The sequence below is a fragment of the Mya arenaria genome, chromosome 15 (genome assembly GCF_026914265.1).
Source record: "Mya arenaria isolate MELC-2E11 chromosome 15, ASM2691426v1".
Classification (NCBI taxonomy): Eukaryota; Metazoa; Mollusca; class Bivalvia; order Myida; family Myidae; genus Mya; species Mya arenaria.
Genome location: NC_069136.1, coordinates 2,894,259 through 2,910,779, shown reverse-complemented (window position 1 = coordinate 2,910,779; position 16,521 = coordinate 2,894,259). Strand labels below are relative to the sequence as shown.

Sequence of the window (16,521 nt, the reverse complement as noted above, 5' to 3'; positions counted from 1 at the left end):
CCAGAGTTGTACTAGTTACAGTTCCAGAGTTGTACTAGTTACAGTTCCAGAGTTGTACTAGTTACAGTTCCAGAGTTGTACATGTAACAGCTTCAGAGTTGTACATGTAACAGCTTCAGAGTTGTACAAGTTACAGTTCCAGAGTTGTACAAGTTACAGCTTCAGAGTTGTACTAGTTACAGTTCCAGAGTTGTACATGTAACAGCTTCAGAGTTGTACAAGTTACAGCTCCAGAGTTGTACATGTAACAGCTTCAGAGTTGTACAAGTTACAGTTCCAGAGTTGTACTTGCCCGTCCAATGGCTTTATACCATAAACGGTATTTTGAATTGAAATAGCATTCGGTCTTTTCTGGTCAAGCACTTCAAGTTCTACATATTTATATCATTTATCAGGTTTTGTAGGTTAAAATACCTTTCTGTTCTAAATGCTCCTGTTTTATATTGTTTCAATATAAAATTATCATAGTAGTTTTCTCCTGACCGGCTTGACCCTGCAATAGCAGGGTAAAACACACGTCATCACACACACTGTAAACATGTTGCTATCTTATATTCCATTTTTACGTGCCTGCTTACAGGAGACAAATGTTTTACTGTGACATGCACCACGACATTTAAGACTGAGACAATATATGCCATTTTACATGATCTTCAGATGTCTCCACACATTATTTTTACAAAAACAAATCACTTAGACATTTTATTGCATATAAAACAACGATGTTTTCTGATTTATAGGCTTACATGATTTGGATACGGAAGAGTGTCAGGTAGCAATATGCTGGTGAAAAAATATTTCTTCAATTCTTACAAATACTTCTTCTTTCTTTTTCTTTCTTTCCTTTTTGCAAAATGAATTTATAGTTGAATGGATTTTAATTCAAAGCGATTTAAAATAAGTATATTTGCCGGTATCTGTACTGATGTGTCGGGCTTTAACGATTACTTAGTGTTGACACTCATGTCTTTGTCAATCACCGAACTGAATCTGACTATATCGTTAAGAAAACTTTCGACAGAAAAGACCGCAAACGTTTCATTTGGTTATTTATTGGTATTTTTACGTTTACGACAAGAGGAGAGCATTATACATGATCTCACGTACGTTACACTGCTGTTATGTATTCAATGAATCTTTAAACATCCGGAAGATTAGTATATGTTATTTTTAGAGGGTATCAGTTTTCTTCTTTCTTGCCATTACCGGCGCGGGCTCCCTCCCAACTACAGCGAGCTTTTTTTAAAAACTTTAATTGCATTTTTCCCCCATTAATTCGGTACAAAAGAGTAAAAGCAATTATAAGTGTATTCAAATGAATAACCGGAAAAAAATAAAATAAAAAGCATGAGCGGGACCCTTCAAGCTAAATCCATTCTCAAAATGCAACTTATGTGTTAGTGAGTTTTAGATATAAACATCAAGTGTTTTCTATGTTTGTTTTTTTTATTGACTCTCGTATCATGTTTGGATTGTTTGCAAAATTAAACACAAAAGTGATACTACTGCAATAATAAATTACAAATTGACTTCCATTACTTCAATGAACGGCGTTTCGGCAATTGGGAGTATTTTCCGATGAACGAAACATCCTCGCATATGTTCGGATCGCAAATCATCGCTTATTAATAACAATAAATAGTTAACTTTTGTTTGTATTGTTTCAGCAGGCCACAAATAATTTTAATCAACATATCGAGAAGTGTAAATTTATGATTTGTTTAATGTATTGTTGACATTAGCGTTTCAATGTTTCGTTTGAAAGTGATTTTATTTTGGGATTTTATGTATCAGCAGCAATAAAATGTGTAAAATGATCGGGCCATTCTCCTTACAACATTGGTGATCAAGAAATACTGTAAGGTTTTCTTAAATGAAATTAAGTATTATATTAACATTACTGGAAAAAAATAATGACCGTTGGTGTAAATATATGTAATGAATTGCGTGATTGGTGTCATTATCGGGGATATGAACGCTGTTGGACTGGCTACGCGTGGAGTCCCTCGGACACTTTCCACACACTTTTACCAGTCCAAATGCTTTCATATACCGCTAACAATAACAATCACGCAATCCGTTCCTTAAAAATAACATTAAAGAGAGGTAATAAAAGAAAAGAGGACTATAATTATGTAGCAATTATATTTATTTGTCTCTAAAATAAACAATATTATGTCTGTATAAAAAAAACTTTTGGTGAAATTTTTACAAATATTCGAATTTAACGTTTAGTTCCTTTTCAATGATGGATGGACAACGTTAAACTGATCCCTAAGAAACAGAAATAAAATGTCCATGGACGAAATAAGAGGTTATTTTCGAACAGAAAAAAGACCATAGCCTCTGGCTCTACAGTAAAAGCCATCTCTGTCATGAGTAGAAACCCCTAATACAGAATTAATGTAAGATATGCGTTTTGTGATGTTTTTCTTGCATGACCTGATTTTATATTCTCACTTAATATCATGAAAAGGTTTTCAGTAATTTAACAAGTTCTACTGCAATTATACCAGTAACCATGGTGCAAATTAAACCTCTAAATAACATCCAAATTGCATCGCTGACGCAAGTTCTTATAACTAAGTCAATTGATCATTTTAAACATTCATTAAACACAGCAAATCTAAAGGATTTTCAAGGTTCTATTCATCTCCCGCAAAGCTATTTCTGAGAGCATTATCATTGCAACGATTTCATTATCATGGAGACCAAGTCATATTTTAACTAAACCATTTGGAGTGGGATTTCTATATCTAGCAGCAACTAAAACAGTTCTGTTTTGTGATAACATGTCGTCGTTAACTTTAATAACATGTTGAATGGCCCTCGTATATTTAAGTAATATTACATGACATTATAAGGACCGGCCAATCAGCCACCGAAAGTGTATATGGACCGAGGCGTAAGCCGAGGTCCATTCAACTTCGGGGCATACTGGACGGTCCTTATAATGCCATATGGCCCGAAGTGGTGTGTAAATAATTCTTATATTATACCGAACATTTTTTATTACCATTATGTTTTTAAAGCGCTTAAGATGTGTTTCATTGAACAAAGATAGTTTACTTGCGACAAATTTTCGCCGTTGTGAAAATAACATGCCGCATTTACCAGTTGTATGACGTCAGCGGTTCATATTACACACATTTTTGGCGAGGTCCGGACCGGCCAAAATATTATATGGACCGGTGACGTCATAAACTGGTTATTTATTAAAATACAGTGATATACGGACCGAGCGACCTTTTATATACAAAGAAGTGACACATTTATGTAAGGTATAATATTGTTCTATATTCAAGCCAATTTAAACTATAAACAGATGATTGATTGCAATAATAACCGCAGAGCAATTACAAAATCGTAATAGCATACAAATTGCATTTCATGCGTAAGCTGTTATGATTAAAATCTTGATTTAAACATGCATGAAGTGTCGCAATGTTATATTATTATCCAATTGATGACAGGGATGACGTTGTCAGTGTTCCAGATTCTCCTTATTAATTTGAACTTTCGTTTAAGACGGTTTTCAAATTGAGGTTTGCCATGTACATTAATGGGAATTTAAAATTCCTTGTGTCAGCAATATTATAGTGGTATTCAGGGGCGTAGCTAACGTTATGCACGTTCGCATGTACGTAACATCAATTTGAAAAACATAAAAAAATATATTGGCAAACATGGCATCAATGCCAAACATGGCATCAAAGTCGAGGGCTAAGCTAGTTATTAATATCAGAATAAAGAGACGATCAGCTATAGTAAGCATTATTTCTCTGTGCTAGATAAGGCTTAGTGAGCCTAAATCAATCACTTGGTAACTACAAAGACGGCGGCCTCGAACCAATTAATCCTTCCAAATACTCATCAGTGCTCAACCTGTTAGTTCCATTTTCCGTTTTTTTCCCCTCCCCCCCCCCCCCCCCCTACGGCTACAGGGATATTCCACTACTACACCCTCCCCTTTCATGCGTAACATTTATTTACGCCCCTGGAATTATTAGAATGGTTTGGTGTGAAGGGAAAGAATATGTACAAACTAAACCGGAACAAACATTACGAGCAAGCTTTTCTGGCAATCAAAAAACTGCAAAAAATGTAAATCGGATTATAAATGAATCTGTTATTTCCGTAATGTTTATGCTAAAAAATCCGGTCTTAATGATACTTGAATATGGTGCACACTAAGTTAACCATTTTATAACACAGAAATTGATTTAGTAAAAACGCAATGGAGCTACTGGAGTATGCGCAATAGCTACATATGTACTATAGACGCAAATGGACAACATAAGGGCGAATACCACCAATTCGGAAGTGAATACTAAGTGTTTCATACCTTTTTTTTCATCAACGCAAAGAGTATATATATATATCGCAGACCATTGGCTACTTTCCATCCTTATAGGAAATGTCAACACTGCGATGAAACCAGGTGTTCAATAATTAACAGTGAGATTCAGTTGCAACTTTTTTCTCTAGAAATAGTGACCTTAACCTGAGGGGCCAAAATGCCATTCATGAAAGTCTTACATAAACTCTTCCTTTATTCTTAGCTTGGTCACAATAAGCCGACCCTAACGAGTTATATATGACTAACCTGTATTTCCGTTTGTTGTAACAGTGACATTGACCTCGGCCCTAAGGGCCTTAACACAGTCACATGGAATATTTCTATAAACCCTTCCTATATTCCAAGTTTGATCACGTTTTGTCAAACATAACTAAAATTACTCGACACCAACGATAAATTTGACGCCGCCCGCCTACGTTCCGTCAGCTGTTCTGGGGCCGGTTGCTCAAAACCTCCGTTAAGCTTAACGGACCGTTAAACAGCTAACGGTCCGTTAAATTTCAACATGGCGTTAATTTTCTGTTGCTCAAAGAAATATTTAGTTTTAACGATGGAGTTAACGGTGAAACTGACCGTTAAAGTTAATTGAGATAAGAACCTCGATTAAAGTTAACGGCAGATTTATCATGGCAGGTATATTTTTACCAAATGTAAGGAAACAGCGTCAGTATAGACATACTCCTCATGTTCAGCATCTTGATGATGGGGAAATGCACGAGAGGTATTGTTTCACAAATGATGGCGTAGCATTTTTGGAGGATATCTTGAATGATGACATAAAAAGAGATACTCACAGGAACAGGGCCCTCAGTGTGCGACAGATGGTTCTTATAACCCTTCGGTTCCTCGCCACAGGGGCGTTTTTCAATGTTGTAGGAGAAAGCATGGGTTACCACAAATCAACAGTTTCTCGTGTGGTAACCCACGTGACAGAGATTATTTGCAAAAGCATGAAACGATTCATTGTATGGGCTTCCGACGAAGAGAAGAATAGAGTAAAGAGCGGATTTTTCACATCGGCAGGCTTCCCTCACGTAGTGGGGTGCGTTGACGGGACACACATCCGTATCCAGGCCCCTTCTGTTGATAAGCCAGCTTATGTCAACCGAAATGGCTATCATAGTATCAACATCCAGGCAGTTTGCGATCATGAAGGTAAAAAATGATTGAAATTTCACCATAAACATTCTAAAGATCCTTTTCTTGTAAACGCCTTTTCAAATAATTTTTGTCAACTCGTCTTAGACCGAAACGGTCATAAAATCTGAAATTCACCCCGATTATCGATCAATAATAGGCATATTCGGTTTGGTCAGAATGTGACAATTATCATAGAAAGTTTTACAAATGGTCCCCTAAATGTTTTTCATTTAACTTAATACAGTTTACCACTCTAACCTAACCATACGCAGGGATGGCTCCAGGATTTGATGATTGAGGGGTTTAAGTTGGGACATACAGCTCTTAGTGCTCCCTCTCTCCTCCGACATCGACACAAATAAACTTTACATTTGTGATTGTACATTAAAGAACATTAAGGAACCGTCCCTGATGATATGGGCTGGAGGCCTTCATGCAATAAATGTTTGAATTGAATTGATGATAAAAAAAATGCGAATGTTGTTTATAATCATGTCATAAAATTGTAAGACTGAACGTGCTGTTAAGCTAATTGGTAAATAACTAAATCATTATTTTCCCAGGATTGTTCACAAGTGTCAACGCCAGTTGGCCGGGCTCGTGCCATGATGCACACGTGTTCAGGACATCAGGGCTGTGCAACAGGCTACAACGAGACAATCAATGTCTGGAAGATGGGGTGCTTCTTGGAGATAGTGGGTAAGTAGCATATACAAAGCATGATGTCATCAGATGAAATTCGTAGCTGAACCGTGGTCTAGTTGTTAATTATAAACACTTCACTTTCAATCAAGGGGTCGCATGTTTTTATTCCCTGTCGCATAACTAAACGTACTAATCGTCTCGCGGGAGGGACGTTAAATGGGGGTCAGTGCTATACACTGATGCACGTTAAAGAACCAGGGTAGCTTAAACCAGGGTTACATTCTGTCTGTGCACAGCATGCTCCAAAAATTGAAATGACTAATTTCCTTAAGGGAGCAATCGCTGAATGAGCAAGGCCCGAGGGCGAGTATAAACAATCTTACACACACCCGTATGATTACAAGATTGTAACATCGGGACGTTGTTGTTTTTTGTCAATTTTATTATTGATATTGTTTTATTCCCCGCCACAGGTATCCTTTACGGCCATTCCTCATGAGGCCGTTTATGAACGCTGACACTCCTGCCAAGGAGAGGTACCAGCTAGCCTATACTAGAACCCGGGTTTGCATAGAAAGGGCCTTTGGTAGGCTCAAGCGGGGCTTCAACGTGCTGCACAGTGAGGTACTTTCTTGCATATGTTTTTTGAATACTCGGACTAAGTTTATTCAGTCTATAGTGTAAGTGCATAAAGTGACTGCTTTCATTTTTAACTTTACTGTTCGCCTTTATGATATGTGATGATATTAAAAACTTTGCTATGATTACTGTTTATTTATTTTTATTTCAGATCAGACTAAGTCCAGACAAGGCCTGTCGCATAGCTACAGCCTGTGCAATTCTACATAATGTAGCAGTTATGTTTAATATGCCAGAGGTAGATGATGTAGATGTCATACAAAACATTGATAATAATGTGCAGGATGATGTTGGTACTGGAACAACGACACGGGATTTTATTGTTAACAGTTACTTTTAATCATCATCATCATCATCATCATCATCATCATCATCATCATCATCATCATCATACTCACATCATCATGTTCAGATAATCATCATCATCATGTTCACATCATCAAGTTTACATCATCATCATAATCATCATCATAATCATCATCATCATCATCATCATCATCATCATCATCATCATCATCATCATGCTATAATAAAGAATAGCTTTAACTGTTTGTTTCGTTCGTTTTCATTTTAACATACCTATTTACAATACAATACAATTAAATTTAATTTAATTGAAAAATTGGCTTTTTATGAAAGAGTCAATGTCCTCGTTGTCCATACGCCTCTCATATTTCTCTAGTACCCGTTGCTGTGTCTCAATCAGCTTTTGCTGAAAAAGATTATTATTACTAATTAATTTAATAATAATAATAATAATAATGATAATAATAACATTAATTATAATTATGATAATAATAATAATAATAATAATAATAATAATAATAATAATAATAATGCTACTGATACAGATACTACTAATACTACTTTACATACTGCTACTGCTGATGATGGTACTACTCCTGCTGCTGTTACTGCTTCTGATGCTACTACTTCTACTAATGCTACTGCTGCTGCTGCTACTGCTGCTGTTTTTGCTACTACTACGACTACTACTACTGCTACCACTAGTACTATAACTAGTACTACTATACTTCCAGTTCTAATTCTATTACTTTCAATAATAATAATTAGCTGCAACAATCACGAAAACAATAAAATAATAGGAAATTGATTTTATAAATGATGTTTATACCTTCTTCTCTGACAATGCCACCTGAGATTTGAAGAAACGAATTTGCCACTCGGCAACCTCCTCGCTTAGGGGTTTCTTCCGCTTTGGTCTGCAAACATAAAATCAGAGAATGCAATTATCAATACAAGGTTAAGTTGAAACTGTTAAATGGATATTCTAGAAGCTGCCGTAAACTTGGTTCGTATACGCATTCCATATCAACACAAAAGCCGGTTTACACTTTGACAGTTACACGTTAGTAAATATATTATTTTGTGTAGAGAACAAATAACCATATTACTGAAAATGATAAACTAACACAGAAGCTCTCCCTGCAAACGTTGCCCGTAAGCTCGAGGTGCAGGGGTCCTGTTTCACTTCAGTTAGGCATGTTGGCTCGAAATCAGAGGGCTCCTCTCCCTCCTGTGGGACCACTGATGGGATGTTAGCAATATAGCTCAAACCATCTGCAATTAAAAAGCATAAGTTGACGTTTATTTCAAGATAAAGGAACAACACAACAACATTGTATATTGAAGAAATCATATAACTTATTTCATAATAAGTTTCTAACAATCTGTATTAAAGAACAAAGAATTAAAGTACGTTTTGACTTCTTTTAAAATTAACCAACAAGAAAGACAGAAAAGTCAATTGACAGTTAATGACTATCAATTTATCATGCCATTAACATGCTTTTGAAAGTCGACTAAATGTATAATATGTATACACTTGTAACTAAGTTGTATGTATATAACGATTGTAAATGACAAAATCTAGTTTCCAATTAAATTAAGTAACAATGTAATTGAATTCCAATTAATATTGTGTCACTTTGCAACAGCTCGTAAAGGAAGGTCACTGCGTCGCAATTCAATTCTTGGTATAGTTTTCTTTGCGATATTTATTTTTGGGAGTTAAATGCTTGATCTTGCCATGTGATCGTGTTTCTATAAAACTGACAGAAAATGGTGATTACTGTGGATGTTTCGACAAGTGAATGGAATAACAGGTACGTGTTAATGTTTATGTTTATGTTTAAGCAGCTTTGAAGAGTAAAATTTCACTTATTCGTCAGTGCTTTTCAGTAATAATATATTTCTATTAATAGCAACATGATATCCGTTTATTTTTAGAACATTGGGTTTTCCATATAGCAGTATTTATTTAGTAATCGTACATTATTCAAACACATACACTGCAAAAGTTCAAACCATTTTCGTCAGTGTCCGTCCCTCCTGTTATGCCGCTGAAGCTTGCATTGCCATGAACAGAGACAATCCTCTGTGATTGCTCCGATGCAACCTTTAGACTTGCCAAGCCCCTACCACTCTCGCGTCTCTGCAGCTTTTCACTGTACTTTTTAAGAAAGTTTTATTATTCCATGACCAATAACTTTACTTACAGTTTAGTAACAAAAAAATTCTAATGATTTTGTGTGCTGTGAAAATCTTCAAATGAAAACAACATAACAAACCAGTGAAATTATCAACATCACAATATCTTATTTTTTTACAGATGACATTTGGTATTATTTATTATTTTGCAGTATTCTATATATCTAAGGATTAAACAAATGGTTTTACCTTGTCACCTCTTCCTTTGCAATTCTTCTTATATTCTGCCATTTGTTTGATACTTCTTCTGCAGATCTTATGGCAAAGCCCAAAGAGGAAATTATTCCAGCAATTCGGTGCTATTCTTCTTTTTTATCTGATTTGTAACCTTGTTACTGAAGCTAGAGCTAAGTAGCTCTTTAGTTTCTTCTACACTCATAAGTTCCTCTAGTCAGCCATCTTGGAAGGAAAATGATGCATTATGGGACAGGAAGTAGAAATTTAACAGCCTGTTAAGGATTTAACACTGGCGTTATGGACTTAACGCTGACGTAATTTAACGGCAGCGTTAAGTCTCTTTAAGCAACAGGATTTTAACGGAGCGTTACCTTACGCTCCGTTAAGGATTTAACGGACTATTAAGGTAACGTAGCGTTATATTTAACAGAGGTTTTGAGCAACAGGCCCCTGAACAGCGTCGTACGTCATTCTAATTACCTGGTTAAAACATGATGAACTTGCTGGATCTACATGACCTACTTGTTCAATTACATTTTCACCACATTGTTTTAACTAGTACATCAAATATGGTCATTTTATCGAATTCACAGTGGTTAGATTCAACCATTTATTTCTTATATGTTTTTTTTTACATTTTTTAACGTTGTTTAGAACACAAATGGAGCTGCCACTCCATATATGGTGTTATCGTGCGTGCAAATTGGTAAATTGACCAAAGAATATTTAGAAAAATCATTTTTTGCTGTTTGACCTTTTAGTATCTTCATGGTGGGGTGTAGAATTTTCCAGCACATCACCGGAAACACGTGTGCGACACGCAAGAAAAAACACGAAACACACCAGACTATACATCCATCTAAAAGACAAAAATACAATAATTCTGTAAAACAAGGGAGGTATCGGTTTACAAATAAACTGTCTGGTTTATTTTCCTGGCCTTGCCAGACCCTTCTCGATTATCCATTATTATATCACTATTAAATACGTGTTTCCAATGTTCTCTGTTTTGCCTCATTGGTATTTCAGTGAGGCGCCGGTTAAAATTCCAATTGAAGCTCACCATGGCAACCGTTATATACACACAGAGGTATCATGCCCAAAATTGTTCACTTACAAAACAAAGTGTTTGCAATATATAAATGAGCGATATTGATCAGTATTAGCATGTCTGCAAGATTGTCTCAACTATCGTTTTCGTAAAAGTATCAACTATTTGGTGATTTCTGATAAATAAGCCACACTCGTGATAAAACCTCGTCTGAAGTAAATGTCCAGTCCCACAAATATAAATATGTTTAATCTTATCGCGATAAACTTGCAAATTTATATAGACACTATGTTACATAATAAACAAATTGTAAACTTGCTATAAAAATTATTATTTTTCATAATAGTGGGGTCATTATGGTGCTGTCCAAGAATGCAATACATGCAACAATAATATAATAGCTCATTAATAATAAAATTAAACCTAGAAATATTCTCAATGTAAATATTAAACATTTTCACAAACAAGTTTTTAGCACCATTGATAATTGATGGCAAACCATAAGTTTAGAAAACTGTTTATGTAACAGCGTAAAACACACATCAAAGTATTCTAAAATCTATTTCACTGCGTATTTGATATATAAGCTATGCCAGATCTTTCACGGGTAGGTGTATGTAAATACCTCACATTATTAACACTCATAATTATCTGACCATCATTGCGATCATAAATTAATTCGCTTTATAAACAGTGAGCATTAAGGAAAGTGTACCCGCATCGTCGGGAGTTTATAGTGGCTCGTTCTTTTATATCGGGAACAAACGGATATATGGCTGTAGATGTGATATTTATTATACCAGTGGAATGCGAATTTATTAAGCATCGTTAAATGAAGTGATACCTTGCGTTGTTTTATGCACTCTATGTTACCCTATCGAAGCGTCAAAATATCGTGAAATGTTGTATTGGGCTTACAAAATGTAACATTGATTTAAACATATCTTTTCACTGTGTATATGCTATATATATTAATCATAAAAGTTCACATTAAATATAATTTAAAAATGTACGTATCACACACTGGAATGGATTAAAAAAGTAACATTAATTAAAAAACAAAACTGACTTTATAGTGCACACGAAAATGGATTTCCTACAGAGGTTTCCACAGCGCAAGATAACGTTGATAACAATGACGAGACAAATTCGGTCTGATTATGTCATAATGATTATGGAATAAAACGGTGATATTAACCGAAGAAAAAAGGTAAGGACGTTGAATATGTATGTGGTAAAAAGAAAATTAATACGACATTAAAAATATAAGCATGATCGCCCTTCACAAGCTTATGAATGTTCATTGTATGCAGGGGCGGTTCTAGGATTTTGCGTTAGCGGCGGCGCATCTTTAGAGTGATGTTAGTCTAAAATATCATATTATGGCGTATTATATTAATATCGTCCTTGGAAATTGACATAAAAATAGGGGGTGGGGCACCTACATCCGCTAGTGGCATGTAATGCTACTACAGTCGAACCCCGTTGGCTCGAACTCTAAATTTAATTCGAGCCAAAGAGAAATTCGAGCCAAGCGAGTTCGAGCCAACGGGGTTCGACTGAATTTAAATTTGCACTTTGAAAAAAGAATTTCAAAATATAGAACGTGAGCGGCATCACATCCTTTACTAAAAAGCAGTTGTGAAATGTTACTATTGAACTTATAAAACAACCGTTTTATTAGTATTGAAACAATAGAAACAATGGTTTCAATTTCAATCATTAACTTGTTAAAAGTTTCTATGGGAATATATTTTTTTTAATATATTGTTTTATAACGAACAACAAAACAAATACGGTCCAGCAAGTATGATATATTTAACATGAAATGGTCATCTATGTTTTAAATGAAAAACACGATACAATCAGGAAAAATAATTCTGACGACTGACTTTCATCAGTTACATGTTGAACATTCGTTCATTTTGTTCAAAACAATATCATATTACGAACATATCAACTTATACAGTATTTTGTACATAGATTATTTTTTTTATTCAAAGACGATGCACATTTTCGCTACCGTTTACTATGTTATCTTTTAAGTATTTAAAAAAGGCATGATCAATTCGAATTGTCTGAAAAAAACTGACTCACATGCAAGCCCTTTGGTGTCCACAAGGAATTTGGCGGTAAAAGATTCCTATCGGCATGTCAAGAATAAGCGTTGACTAGCGAAACTAATTGAGCCCCTCTCGGGAATAGAGTATTGTGAAAATGGCACGCTATGGAATAATTCTCAAATTCACAACGACAGAACGAAATAAGTTATCGTCTATTGCTAGATTTCTGATGTATTAATGACATTGGCTCCTAGTTGCTTGACCTTGCGTTGAACTTTTGGTATCGTTTAAATGTTTATGATGGCATACAGACAAGAGAAAAATAGGCTCGTTTTGACAACAATATGATATGTAAAACCGTATAGGTCACAGGGGTGTAATTGAGGCTTGTGGTTGTTTGGCAGAGTATTCATTTGTGTACCAATAACAATAATACATCATGTTGACGTTAACAACTGTATATACATTCTATTATGATAACACCTATGAATGAGAACGTATTGATTTCTGTCGTATTTTAATTATAAGGAAGAAATTTCCTGAACTTGAACGGATTATGGTTTGTGTATAATAGATTACTTCATTATTTCATGTATTACCTGGTCAATGTTAATGTTATACTAAAGAAAATTTAAATTGTTTAAACCAAAACACCATCGTGTGAAATGTATACATGTATGGTATTACATTTACATGACACTATTGGTAGGACGTCTGGGGCGGAAGTACTGCGCGACGTCAGGAGCGAGTGCATATATTTACATATTAATTATATTACATGTGTATTAGATCCAAATAAAATGAGTGACATGTTTCAGACAAAGGTATATTTTCAAAATCAAAACGTTTTATGGCGTTAAAAATCGAACGTTCGACATTCTGTAAACACAAGTAAAACTTTCAAAACAGTTGCTAAGCTGGCACACGCGAGAATTCATTAAAACAGTTAATAACATTAAAAGTGTTAAACTTACGTTAAATGAAAGATACTCCATAGTAACTCCACCAAATAAAAAGGATAGTGTCATTTAAAAGGCTTTTGAACGTATATATCCGCACAGGATATGTTATTCCGCCTAAAATTGAGCGAGCACATTATGACCCAACTATTAGAAAAAAATGTACCACAAACGATATGTAAAAGTAAAATATACATTAAGAATATGTATATAAATATTAATCAATCAAGTAATTTTGTCATATTTTGCAGCTCACGTGTAATCAACAGCAGTTTCAACACTACAAGTAAACACATGGGCACGAGTTTTGGACTGGTGTTTCAACGCCTTCTTTCACAATGAAGCGTCAACGGTTCACATTATCTTATTTCTAAGATACTATAATGGTAAAATGAATTCAAAGTTATTTGGAAATTATAAACATATAACTTGGAAATCTGAGAAGAAAACATATTTGAACACTGAAGGACAGTGGGGGATGGAGATTGTGTTAACACAAATAGAATATATAATTAATTTTCTCTAACACGTGACTTGTCTTCACGTTTCTTTGCAATGTAGTCAGCATGCAATGTAGAACACTAGTGTTCCTTTTATTGCTAATAACCATGTGCTATGTCCAACCTGTCGCAGGAAATAAGAAAATTAACATAGTCCTTATGGAAAAGTCATGCAAGACCGACCTGCAGTGGATCGCGGAAAATATAAGCAACACCTTTGATTTGAACACCAGCCTAAGCATTGATCAGTTTTGCGAAAATGAAACTTTAACTCTGGATGCGCTATTTTCAAATACAACTGTAGATATGTTCCTTAGCTCCATGGATTACAATTATGACTCGACGGTGCTAAAGTATGCAGAAATAAACAAGAGACCACTTTTAACCCCCTTCGGTAAACCCCGACATGTGACGGGGAATAACAGTCTAGTCTTTTCTATGGGTGCCACGTACAAGGATGTGGCCACAGCTTTGAGGCTGGTCCTCAACCATTTTCGTTGGGGAAGTGTTGTGATTATTGCCGAAATGGACGAATACCAAATGGCTCTTGCATCCATTGCGTTTATAGAGCTCTCTGAAGCAGGATTTAAGGCACGGATACTTTACCTCCAGAGTTCTGCTACGCTGGGCGACTTTGAACACATTACAGATGAAATTTTACCGAGTCAGAAAGGTAAGTAGAGTTTGGATAAGACTTTTCATATATCAGAACTGCCCAGAAGTATCGATCGGTTGTCTTACCTCTCTTGTGAAATCATCGTATCTGGAAGAAATAAAGGTAATAGAAATGCAAATTGGTAAAAGCAAAGAGAGGTCTTTCGCTTTTTATATTGAAAGTGTTTTCACTTCTTAAATTGATGAATGGTTATATCATCACTAAAAGATATGTTATCTCGGAATATTTAAAATAATCACAGTCTTTCTCAAATTCATTAAAACTTCATTAATTCATAACAAATTAATACTTCTATTGCAATCAAACTTCCTTTGACTATCTGAGGTTCCCCGAAAATTATGCAGACATCGCAATCTGCAAACAATAGAATGAACGCTGACTGATGAACTAGTGCAATGGTAGTGTACATAGAGTCGCGTTTCTTACACTTTGATTATTGGCAGGGTATAACGACAGACCGATGGTGACATATTAAAATTAATGTTTCATGATTTCCTCGTCATAATTTTCGTCTTTACGGGTGAATATAAGCGAACTCATGAAAAATTGAATTTGAAATGTCCCCACCGGTCTTTCGTAAATTTCACAGATAACTTGCTAACTACATGAACACCTACATGATAACGGAATGAACACACTCATGGCGGGTGTTTATGGATTTGTCTTAAAATATATTTGACCATTATGACAGAAGACATGACGCATCATTTGCATGATGAAAAGGGAAAAAGATACCTGAATCGGAGAAAATGAGTTTTCAAAAAAAAATCTAGTACACAATATACGTGTGTAAAAATGAGAGGCACGCGGATCTTAAATTAAACAATTTATCTTATTGAGAATATTTATGATATTTGGAGCTCCTCTGCCATTTTTATCGAAATCAAAAATGGGATGTATCCGGACGCTTTACAATGTCAGAAATCGGTACACGTTAGGTCCGCTGCAAGTAGATCGCGTAGTAATTTAATTTAGCAGTTAAACGTCATGACTCAACTCTTGAGAATCTTAATTATGTTTGGAATAATACACGTAACTGGCATTCGATTTTAACTTAGCTCATTAAATATCAGCTTAAACACTACATTTGATTAACGATATAATTCATTGTTTTACGAACTACTTCTACTGATGTACCGGCATACATCCGTGGTTGTTTTCGATAAAATGGCCGAGGAGTTACGAATGTATTTATGCATATGTGCGGTTACACTAACAAAAATGATACTAGTCTGAAGTAAAATATTGCTAAAATATATCTCAATTAATTTTAACATGCTAATTTCAAGGCGTATTTCTTTACTCTGCTGTTTTTCTTGTCTAGACGGTCCTTGAACAATCAATAAGAAGCAGACCTTGTATTATATCAAGATTAAAAATGCCAGAATAATTCTAAAGATATTTTAACTTCTAGGCTTTAGAGACAAATATGTACAGAAAAAAAGGATAAGCTTTTTAAATGGGTTGTTGGAATAGATAACTACGTGGCCACGAAATTCCCACTTGAAAAAAGCTCCACAATGTTATTTTTGATCTGTACACAAATCATATGCGTTTAAAACATTAAAAATGAAGAAAAAAATGGCATCAACCTTTATTGTGCTCCTTCAAATAGCATTCAGGTGTTTGACAATCGTGTTAAAGATAAATGATTAATATATTGATGACAATAGCATCTGCTAGTATATGCTTTATAATATTTAAAAAGCGGCTTTATAATTATATAGATTGATTGTCTAATCGTGCAACATGTTCACATTCTAAACAATAAATATTCGTCAATATTGTACCACTTGAAGA

At 34.9% G+C, this 16,521-nt stretch overlaps 2 protein-coding genes across 2 annotated transcripts; one reads left to right on the top strand and one right to left on the bottom strand.

The window, feature by feature from the left end:
• The first annotated feature begins 4,986 nt into the window (after nt 1-4,986).
• LOC128220084 (putative nuclease HARBI1) lies at nt 4,987-7,324 on the top strand. Its single transcript, XM_052928341.1, has 5 exons — nt 4,987-5,515; nt 6,064-6,199; nt 6,619-6,769; nt 6,936-7,077; nt 7,320-7,324. Exons 1-5 carry the CDS (start codon nt 4,987-4,989, stop codon nt 7,322-7,324), a joined length of 963 nt encoding a protein of 320 aa, XP_052784301.1.
• A 70-nt stretch (nt 7,325-7,394) lies between these two features.
• LOC128220079 (uncharacterized) lies at nt 7,395-10,439 on the bottom strand. Its single transcript, XM_052928335.1, has 6 exons — nt 10,392-10,439; nt 9,485-9,594; nt 9,113-9,252; nt 8,218-8,365; nt 7,920-8,007; nt 7,395-7,496 (listed from the first exon to the last, which is right to left on the bottom strand). Exons 1-6 carry the CDS (start codon nt 10,437-10,439, stop codon nt 7,395-7,397), a joined length of 636 nt encoding a protein of 211 aa, XP_052784295.1.
• Between the last annotated feature and the right edge of the window lie 6,082 nt (nt 10,440-16,521).